Source organism: Mastigoproctus giganteus, chromosome 11 (assembly GCF_048544385.1).
Source record: "Mastigoproctus giganteus isolate SK-2022 chromosome 11, ASM4854438v1, whole genome shotgun sequence".
In the NCBI taxonomy this organism is placed as follows: Eukaryota; Metazoa; Arthropoda; class Arachnida; order Uropygi; family Thelyphonidae; genus Mastigoproctus; species Mastigoproctus giganteus.
The window spans coordinates 121546610-121558316 of NC_143585.1; the positions used below are offsets into that span (position 1 = coordinate 121546610).

General features: G+C 36.2%; 1 protein-coding gene across 1 annotated transcript in view; it reads right to left on the reverse strand.

The window, feature by feature from the left end:
* The window catches only part of Nagk (N-acetylglucosamine kinase), a 156013-nt gene extending 149099 nt beyond the window's left edge, over positions 1–6914 (reverse strand). Inside the window, exon 1 of the mRNA XM_090384552.1 lies at positions 6651–6914. Coding sequence (XP_090240678.1) covers positions 6651–6682 — 32 coding nt within the window. The 5' untranslated portion in view covers positions 6683–6914. The remainder of the gene's footprint in view (positions 1–6650) is intronic.
* Between the last annotated feature and the right edge of the window lie 4793 nt (positions 6915–11707).

The following is an 11707-nucleotide window of genomic DNA, read 5'->3' on the forward strand; positions in this document are numbered from 1 at the left end:
TAGGAGCATTACTCGGTCTAATCAAGAAGTGTGTGCTACGCACTGCTGCTCCTTCCCACCTGGCTATGGAGGCGCCTTCATCAGTTGGTCCCACTGTATAGAATTTAAATACTGTCTCAGACCATCGTAGTCGCCTTTACAAAAGCAAAACCCTTCCCTTTACCCCTGATGGTAGTTATCTCTTTGTGTAAATCCTTCAGCACACTGTGATCACTTCCACCACACTTCAGCACACTGTGATCACTTCCACCTAGTGGTTCCTTTATCTGCAGATTCTTAATGCATGAAGAATCACTACTGATAATCAAATCAAGAGTATTACTCCCTCTAGTTGCCTCCTGAATATGCTGATGTAGAAAACAATCATCCAATAAATCCACAAAAGCCTTGCTAGTGTGTGAGAGACCAACCCACAAATTCCAGTCAATATCTGGGAAATTAAAATCCCCCATTATAAGACTCTGATTTACTGGCCCACTATTTCCCTGTACAGTTTCTTATTATACTCATCAGAGTCATTAGGCCTATAGCACACTCCTACTCTCAATTTTGATCTCCCAATGCTAATGTCACAACAAACTGACTCGACACTGCACTGTCCAGCGATGTCAACTTATTCAGGGAGTTGAATGCCAGAAGTTTATGAAACTCTGGCAGGGAGCTAAATGATTTTGTTGTTTGTTTGGGAATTATTTAGGCGCAACAGCATCAATGGCCACAGTGCACCAAATGATTTTGTAATAACAGAGCAAAGTGGAAGAAAAATTATTGAAGTTAAACATAAGGCACCTGGGGTGGATGGGATCTATCCAGTTATTAAAGTAAGCAGGCCGTTAGCCATGATTATGAGGACATCCTTGGACTTGGGGGCAGTACCCACAGATTGGAGATGTGAAAATGTTTTCACCAATTCAGAAAGAGGGATAGAAAGGTGACATGAGTAATTATAGACCTGTTAGTTTAACTTCTCTTCCAGAGAAAATAAACGAGTCAATGGTTAAAGAAACATTGTAGGATCATCTAGACAAGACTCCAGTAATAGTTAAGACACAGCATGGGTTTGTTAAAGGGAGGTCTTGTCTGACCAATTTGAATGGATACTATGATGTGGTCACAAAGGAACTTAATGCAAAAAATAATTTTGATATCTTATACTTGGATTTTAGGAAAACTTTTGATACTGTTGCACATGGAAGACTACTGTACAAGTTGGTGCATTATGGCATTAAGGGCAAGTTGCTATATTGGATAAAAGGATGGTTAAGTGGGAGAAGACAGAGAGTGGTAATCAATGGACACTGCTCTTCATGGACTAATGTTATTAGTGGAGTTTCCCACAGGTCCATGTTGGGCCCATTGTTGTTTTCTGTATTTATAAATAATATTAGCATTAGTAGAGGCATTTGATGCAAGAAAGCAAGCTTATGCAACATCAGCCAAAAAAAAAAAAAAAAAAAACGCACTTCCACTTCACCTCTCTGTTCGTTCAAAAGGTTAGGTTTAATGTTCAAGTTTGCAGATGATACAAAGGTTGGTAGTGTGGTTAATGACAGCAAATCCAAGGGCTCACATCTGGTGAGTATGGGCTTGGCACACACAGGGTCCTGAGCTGGATATCATCATTCTCTTTCTTGGTGATTCCCTTCTACTTCTCTCACTCTCTCTCTCTCTCTCTCAAGGTGGTTCAGAAATTTTTCTTTTTGGCTGGCGCAGCATAAGCCTCAGGCTTACTTGCACCATATGGCTAATAATAATAATAATAATAAAACAGGATGTAGAAAAGTTGAGCAGATGGGCTTAGAGGGGGCAACTGAAGTTTAATACTGAAAAATGCAAAGTACTGCATATGGGTATCCGTAACCCCAGAGTAACATCAACTGTGTGGTACTACACTCAGGGTGGTAGAGAATGAAAAGGACCTGGGGTAATCGTGCAATCAGATATGAAGTTTTCTGAACAGTGCAGATGGTATGGAAGAGTTGCTCATGGTGTGTTGTAAATGATATACAGGAATTTTTCTAGCAAGGATAAAGAGGTGATTATCTCTTTGTATAATGCAATGGTCTGGCCACACCTTGAGTACAATATACATGTCTGGAGGCTTCATTTTAGAAACTGCTGGAACGAGTACAGAGAAGGCAACAAGATTAGTGAATGGAACAAAGGGTTGCTCTGACGAAGAAATGATTAAGTTTTGCAAATTACAGTGTTTGGAGACTAGGCACCTGCGAGGTGATCTGATTGAGGTGTATAAGGCCTTGAATGGTTTGAGCAAGCTCAATGCTGATGAGATTCTTCCTCTTGCACAGAGTAATTACCTGAGGGGACATAAATTCAAATTGAAGACAGACAGTTGTAGAATAGATGTACGGAAACTTTCCTTTAGCAAGTGGGTGGTTGAGTGCCAGAACAAACTTCCATCTGTTGTCATGGAAGTTGAAAGCTTAAATAAATTCAAAACTGAACTAGACACACTTTTGGAGTGAATGTATGGGTGAAACAGGAAGGGTTTTTTTTTTTTTTTTTTTCTTGGCATGCTAAATAAGCTTGCTTTCTTGCATCATATGGCACTACTAATGCTAATGTCCAATTTGTCCTCTTTTTAAGAAGCCAAAATGTGGTCACTTTAGTAACTAATGATACAAACAGCAATAACAACAAACAGACTTTGTAGAAATAATAAAAAGCACAAAACTTGACACTGCTATATTTATTTTAAATTGCAAGAATAAATAAATCTTTGATTATCTTTCACAAATACAAAAGAAAATATTTTAGCACACAAATAATTTTGAACTAAAGGGCACTCGGTATAATGCATACCTTCACCATTGGCAACACAAGATTAAAACCTTTTACTTCACACACCTTTAAGTATATATACTATTTAAGGTTGCTTGGCGTAACTAACCCGTCATGTTACTACAATATTTTGTTACAGTGAGTCAGAGAAAAACAAAAAACAGACAAACAGTTAAAAACGTCTCATAAAGGTTTCAATTTCAGGCACATCAAAATCTCACTTTGCATGCCTTTTCCTCTGGAAATTTTGTCACCAGTTCAACCAGATCAAGTGCTGATGCCTGGGCATGTTCAACTGATATAGTTGCCAAGCCAACTAGTCTCTTTTCCAACATTGTAGAGTGTAAGTTTTTATAAGTTTGAGCTTTGAGAAACTACATTCACCACTTGCCACTGAAAGTGTGAGAAGGATCCTTAGAGCAATGGAAATTAAGAGAAAATACACTATAACCCAGTCAATGTATTTAATAACACAAATATACTTGTGCATATTTGTGTTATTGAATACATTCACTGGGTTATACTGTATTTTCTCTTAACTATGGACCCCAGTACACAAGGCCCTTTCGTGATAAAGCAATGGAAATATTAAGCACATTATTCAGGAGTTTTTGTTGTAGTATGAAGAGAAGTACTTTTTGTGGCAACATAGACTTTGGAAGTCTTTGAGCTATAAGTTCGCAACACAGATCTTCAGCATCAATATCTTTGTTTCCATTATGCATTAATGGTTTTTCCAAATCCTTGCATTCCTTAAGTATATCTTCAGTAGATTTTTTCTTTATACTGTACTGTATATATCATACAGGAAGCCAAATAGGGAATTATATTGTTGTAGCTGTTGGAATCTCCCTTCAATTGATTGTATGGCCATATCTAAAACAGCATAGTAGAAACCTACTTTGAATTTTGTGGTGCCTCTTCTTGGGCCTCATACTCAAACTGCCGTTTCTTTCTCCTGTTTCTAACTGGTTCTGTCTCACAGTTTGGTAGTATCTCTAGTTCTTTTGCAATCTCAGTAGCATCTGTCAAAACTTGTTGAAAACCCTCATTACACCTGCAGTCCACAAGGTAATTCTTAGTCACTTGTAACTGTCTTGTATATGAATTTAAATCAGCTTCCTTATTTTGTAGTAGCTTTCTTGTAAGATTGACTTCAAAAAGGATGTTGTACCATGTAACAACGGATATCACCAACTTGAACTTACTAATTGCACCAGCAAGGGCATTGGCTTCAATTTGGGAAGTATTTCCAGATGAACCTGTTAGGCTTGTATCATCAAAGATCTCTATTAAAGCATCATATATATTACCAAGATGGTATCTCAGTGGTTTCAAAGCATCGATCCGACTCTCTCATCTTGTTTCACTCAATGGCTTAACAGTATGCCTGTCTGATATAGGGCTAATTAGAATTTGCCAATGCTTAGTCGATGCAGAGGAATAATTATAGATCTGTTGAACCAAAATGAAGAAACTAGTTGCTTCCAGACAACACCTAGCAGCATCATTAGCCATAATTAGACTACCAAGCTTAAAGAGTGTGCATTGCAGGGCACAAAAAAGGCACGTGAGTTTATGTCCAGGACTTTCTTTTGTACACCATTTTCTTTGCCTTTCATGTTACTTCCATTATCATAGCCTTGACCATGCAGATTTTCAATTGGTAATCCCATTTGCTCAAGCTGTTCAAGAAGAGTTTCTGCTATAAAGGCACCTGTAGTGGAACAAATCCCAAAAAATGTTCTCTGATGATAACTTCAGGCTCAGACGTCTCATCATCTGATAGTTTGATTACAACAACAAAATGTACAATCACTGTCATATTTGCTCAATTACAATCACTGTCATATTTGCTTAATATGACTAACTTCAGGTGTGCAGTCCAGAATAATTGAATAGTATTTGACTGAGTTTGTATGTGTTAAAATTTGCTACTTTATAGCACCGGCTAGAAGCTGTATAAGCTCATTTTGGATATCTTTTCCTAGGTAGTGAACCATTGTTTCTTGATCTTTAACTCTACACAAATGTTCATTAATGATAGGATCAAAAAGGCCTAGATATTCTACAAACTTTAAAAAATTTCCATTGCTAGCACTGTACAACTTTTCATTTGTACCGCGGAATGACAAGAACTCTAACCAAAGCAAAAGTGTTACAAGATTTGTCACCAATATTGTCCTTCTTGCCTAATTTTCTGCTGGTCATTAGCATCAATTGTTTTTCCTTTAGATAAGTGCAATTCAAGTTCACGGCAGGCTTGATAGTTTTCTAAATGGTCAGTATTCCACTCATGTGAAGAATTGCTCCAATGTTCTTCCAGTCTTTTGAACCTGTTTCTTGTAGAAACAGGTTCAAAATGATGCACCATTTTTTTTTCTGAACAACTTACAGCAAAAACAAAAAACCAAATCTTTTGAGGTTGAATATATCAACCATTGACAGCACACTTCTTCACCATTTGCTAGTCTCCTCTTGTAGTGTATAGGAGAAAATCTGGTTTTTTTTTTTTTTTTTTTTTTTTTTGAGTCTGGAAAAATCATGTGATACCACCTGCTGTCGCAAATTATCACTGCAACAGTAGGGCCATTTGGCAGGGTCACTGTAATTCAAGTCAGGCACAATACCATCTTCCTTTGCAGTACTCTCACTTTTCTTGACATCCTCTTTTTTTCTCTGTGTGTTTTCCAGAAATATCTCCAATTTGTGAAACTTCTGAGTTTACATCATTTGTAGTAGGAGCACCACATTCAGCTTCCCCAATACGATTGCTTTCATATTCATGTACTTGGTTTGCTTTCTGTGTATGAAGGTATTTCAGGAAGAACCCCTCTTGCTTTGCCTGCTCCTTAGCTTTTTCTGCCTTTCGTTTGTGGTACTGGGCTCCAGAAGGTTGTTTTTATCAGCCATAGCTCACTAGAAAAAAGAAATAAAAATATATGGGATCACTGTGATCCAAATTGAATTAAGTTTAACAATATTGTTAGTGTTGAAAACAATAAACTGGTTATGAACTAACAATGAACTATAAACTATTATGAACAACAAACTATTATATTTTCCTGCCCCCTAGGTGACTGCCTAGTTGGCCTAAAGGTAGTGCTGGCTCTGCCCACAGGTACATCTCCAGAAGCTGCAATTTGTAGAGCTGAAACCTTTCTAAGTAAGAGCACCCTTTTGTTCCCTTCACCAATCTGGTTTCCCTTTTCTACATCTGTTCCAGAAGATTTACATGCTTCCTAAAGTGAGGCCTCCAGACCCGGATACAATATTCAAGGTGCATTCTCAAGATGTTTACCCTAAAATCCATCAATCTCATATTGAGGCACATTCACCACAAGCTGCCTTGGTATTCCACTAAGCAATTTAAATAAAAAAAAAAAAAAAAAAAAACACTGCTCCTGTGGAGAAGTATACTATTATTTATTTAAAATCTCTTGTGCACCAGCAAGTGCTGGGATATAAATATTTACAAAAGTTAGAAAAATAAATTATCTAGATATGTGGGTGGATATAGAGGTTGGAATAGGATTTTACAGTGGGGTGAAATTCGTGTGGTGCGGGTGAATAATAAAAAAGTTTTAAATAATGGAGATAACAGGTTATAATGATGCGGTGAGAAATAATTTTTTAAAAAATCAAGACAAATCCATTATTTCTATATTCGTTTATTCTAGTTAACCTACAATCATTACCAAAGTTCTATAATAAAAAAGGGGCAGTGCAGTATTTCATCATGCCTTATCGCAATCTTTTCAAATATTATGCCATGTAGGTATTTTTCGTTTTACTCCAAAACAATTAAAAAAAAGACTGAAATAAAATTCTGCTTGTAGTCAACCTACCCTTCTAATCCACCGTATATTTTTTCTGCCATCTGGGAAGGAGACTTAACTTCAGTGCACCAAAGTTTTCACCTCTTGCGCTGTTTTACAACATATTACAAATGTTCTCTTATCCAAGGCTTATCTGAAAATGCCCTCTGCACGTGTATTCACATATGATAGCCTACTGTCAGACTAATCTTGCATCCTTACAATATAAAAACTATCTCGATACATACATATACGGACTACTCTTTGCATACATTGGACCACGTGATTAATTCTTCCAGCATTTCTTACGATTCCGCAAGCTCTATAGAGGGCGCTTGAAATAAAAAATCTTTACTGCTATGTGAAATTTTGACGTATGGTTTTAACCTGTGCTAGAATCAAGTATTAAGTTGTGTATTTTAGTGGCACATAACATTATTTTTATGGTAGCCAGTGGTCATTAAAGTGTAAATTATAATGCTGATGTTTTGTGAAATTAACTGTAAGTATCTAGATATCTTAAACTGTAATGCTATTATTAAGAAAGTGATAATCCAGTGATAAATCGTAGAATTATACCTAGTCGCTATTGGGAAAGGAATAAAGGAAATGGATAAGTACATATGCAAAAATAAGAAATTGGGCCGTGGTCATTAATTTGCTTGAAATAGTTTACTGTACGCATCTTAATGCTTTTTAACATTACATTATTATCGTGTTTTGTTATAACAGTCTGTATTTTATATAGGTCAACTGAAAACTCCAATTTTTGCAGCCTTCTGTTATAAAAGTCAGTATTTTATATAGGTCAACTGAAAACTCCTTTTTTTGCAGCCTTCCCTACAGTACATTTGGTTCTTATGTTATTTAAAAATTTTGGCATAGGCAGCGCAATTGCCTGGAGAGTGATCTTTGGACGTAAGGATTGGTTGTTAAGATAACATCATACGGCTCCGTGAATTCGGGCAAGATTGATGGCCCCCCGCTAAGCATGTATTGAATTAAGACATAAACATACATACCTTTTAGCGAGGTACTTATTTCTGTAGAATGTTATTGTTAAAAAAAAAAAAAATGCACAAATTGCCGTTAAACCAACTATATAATTAATGCAAATTAATTATATAGTTAGCCAATTTATATCAACCAAGCAAAACGAAAATTGAAAATGTTCTTTTGCATGGCTGATTTTTGAACATTTTCAATGTACAAAATGAAAATTGAAAATGTTCATTTGTATGGCTAATCTGTTCACTGCATTCATATACATTAGTGCATCACAACATCTGAGTGTACTGTAGGCAACTGTCTACTGCCAAAATTTAAAGGTGTTGCCAAATAAGTTTTCCATGAGTTGCATTTTGTAGATTTTTGTTTAAATTTCCAATAAAAGGTAGGAATTTTAAATCATATATAGGGGAATAAAATAAAAATGTTATAAGTTTTAATATCAAACAATGGGGACATCTCCAACCAATATCAGAGAGAGAGAGAGAATAACAGTACAAAATCATAACAGAGTTGGGGATATATCCCCCAAATGCCTAATTTAAAAATGAGAAGTGAATAAATCATTAATGTGAAAATTTTTTGAGAATAAAATTTTTTCCTCTTTGTACTATTAGCATTAGTAGGGGCATATGTTGCAAGAAAGCACGCTTGTAGTCTAGTTCTGTGTTGAACCTAGTTGTTGACCTCCACTACAACAGATGGAAGTTTGTTCCAACTATTTATCATTAGCAAGGACACATGATGCAAGAAAGCAAGCTTATATAGCATCAGCCAAAAAAAAAAAAAAAAAACCTTCTCATTTCACCCATTCACTTGCTCCAATGTTTGTCCAGTTTTGCCTTGAATCTGTTTAAGCTATCAACTTCTACAATGACAGATGGAACTTTGTTCTAGCAATCAACCAACCCGCTGGCTAAAGGCAAACTTCCACACATCTATCCTACAACTCTTTCCTCAATTTGAATTTATGCCTTCTCAGGTGATTATTCTGAGCAAGAGGAAGAATCCCATCAGCACTGAGCAAGCTCAAACCATTCAAGGCTTTATACACCTCAATCAGATCACCCTGCAGGCACCTAGTTTCTTGACACTGTAACTTGCAAAATTTAAGCCTTTCTTCGTAAGAGTAACCCATTGTTCCATTCACTAATCTTGTTGCCCTTCTCTGTACTCATTCCAACAGCTCTACATCCTTCTTAAAATGCCTCCAGATCTGTATACAGTACTCAAGGTGTGGCCTGACCATTGCCTTATACAAGGAGATAATCACCTCCTTATCCCTGCTAGAAAAATTCCTGTATATCATTGACAAGACACCATGAGCTACTCTTACAGATCGTCTGCTCCGCTCAGAAAACTTCATATCTGCCTGCACAATTACCCCCAGGTCCTTTTCACTCTCTGCCATTGTCAGTGTAGTACCACACAGTTGATATGTTACTCTGGGGTTACTGCTTCCCATATGCAGTACTTTACATTTGTCAATGTTAAACTTCATTTGCCACCTCTCAGCCCATCTACTCAACTTTTCTAGATCCTGTTGCAGCAGAGTACTGTCATCAGTGTCATTAAGAACCCTACCGACCTTTGTATCGTCTGCAAACTTGGACATTAAGCCTGATATACCATCATCAATATCATTAATGGGCTAAGGTAAAGAAAGCCAACACAAAAACGATGAAAAACATCGGATAACTTGTGTATAAAATTAGTTTCCTGACACCGGACTCTAGCTGCTCGCTCGGTAAACACACAGTAGGTGTTATCTGTCTGGAACCGAAATCGAGAAGGATATATTGATTAACAGGTAGGCGTGGCAAAAGATGAAATGATTGGTTGTGGGCACAACAGAGGACAAGCTACTATGTAGTCATTGGTTGGCATTATAATGTGTATTTATGAGTAAAGAACGGTGCATAATAGTTTTGTAATGAATGGTAAAGAGGTAATAGTAGCGATGAATCTTTTAAAGATGGAAGATTTTTGTAAGGAAAATAAAACGTTGGTTGATTTTTTGATGAAAACTAAATTAATAAAAGTTTCGTTCTGTTCATTTTTATGTTCTTCATTATGTTTTTTCTCATTATTAAAAGCAGATTTTTGGAGTTCATGAGTGTTTTTACTATACTGTTGATTTAGGTTTGGTTACGAAAAAAGAAAAAGGTTTCTGTTTTTTTTTTCGTTATATTTCGTAATCTGACCTTAAATGATACGTTAGAAAATAATAGAAACAGTTTCCTTATATTTAGTGACCTAACCTTAAACGTTAGGTTAGGAAATAATTTATAGAATGTCTTAATAGATTTGATACTAGAGAGCTGTTAAGTGCTCGATATTTCCTATATTCTATTATATTATGAATCAACAGGGCTTACCTTTATTTTAGATATAGGAAGCTTCTTTTCCAACTCGCTAATAATTCATGGGGAAGGCGATATCAATTTTGCAAGACATTGTTATAAAGTTAGATTTTGGAGGTCTAAACTGGCTAATAATTAAGGATCGATTTTTTCTTTTTGGTGCTGTGGCAGGAATTTTGAGTTAAATTTAGGGGTCTAATAATCGGATATGGGGTGGGGGGGGTTATTCTCTACATTCCTTAAGTCGGACTAGAACTTTTCGGGGTGTCATGTTCACAGGAAGAGAGCTACTCACAATTAATCCGAAACTTTTGTCTTATGTTGTAGTGTTTGTTCTTCACGCATGCGTATAAGTGACCAATCGTCGGACAATAGGAATGGCCTACGGATATTGATTGAAGTTGCATGTAGTTTCATCTCTAAGGTTTCTGCAATAAGTAGTTTGTAGTAGTTGTGTTGAATATTTATAATTTTAGTTTCATTAAAGCCAAATGTATGTCGTTCATTTATGGCGTGGAACGAAAGTTCCAATGCATTTGAACGACCCGCCCGCACTGAAGCTTCGTGTTGTTTTGCTCGAAGCTGTGCCACTCCCATGGTGGATCCTACATAGACAGCGTCACAATTTTTGCATGGTATACTGTATACTAGGTCATGCTGTGATTGGAATGTGGTATTTGAAGGTCGATTTCTGAAGAATGTGTATAATTTGTTCATGGGTTTTGCTATGATTTTCATGTCGGTTCCCTTGCATATTTGGTTAAGTTTATTGTACCAGTGCTCGATATATGGAATGGTGATGAAATATATTTTGGTCTTGTCGGATTTTTTTGCAATGTTTGTTGCGAGGTTGTTGTTATTTATTTTATCACGGGCTATTGTTTTGACTTTGTTTATATAGGTTAGTGGGTAACCCCTATTTGAGAATCTTCTAGTTCATTTATTTCAGTGGTTAGAGAAATCTGGGTGGAAGAATATTTAAAGGCATTTAGAAATTGGTTCAGCATGACCGATTTTTTTGTATGGTTGGGGATGGTAACTGTGGAAGTGCAGAAGCATCCCTTTATTTTTGGTTAAAGCATATTTGGTTAAGTTTATTGTACCAGTGCTCGATATATGGAATGGTGATGAAATATATTTTGGTCTTGTCGGATTTTTTTGCAATGTTTGTTGCGAGGTTGTTGTTATTTATTTTATCACAGGCTATTGTTTTGACTTTGTTTATATAGGTTAGTGGGTAACCCCTATTTGAGAATCTTCTAGTTCATTTATTTCAGTGGTTAGAGAAATCTGGGTGGAAGAATATTTAAAGGCATTTAGAAATTGGTTCAGCATGACCGATTTTTTGTATGGTTGGGGATGGTAACTGTGGAAGTGCAGAAGCATCCCTTTATTAGTGGGTTTTCTATATATGCTGAAATTTAGTTTTTGGTCTAATCTGTGTATGGTAAAATTAAGGAAATTTATGGAGTGGGATTCTGCTTCAGTTTCTAATTCAAATTTTAGTCGCTGATGGATGTTATTAAAAACCTGTAGAATATTGTTTATGGTCAAGTGATCTGTGATGATTAGGATGTCATCCAGATATCTTCCTTAATATGTGATCTGTGATGATTAGGATGTCATCCAGATATCTTCCTTAATATGTGATCTGTGGTATAAATGGATCAAGGTGGATCTTTTCTAATTTGTCTAAGTATAGTTCGGCAATGAGTC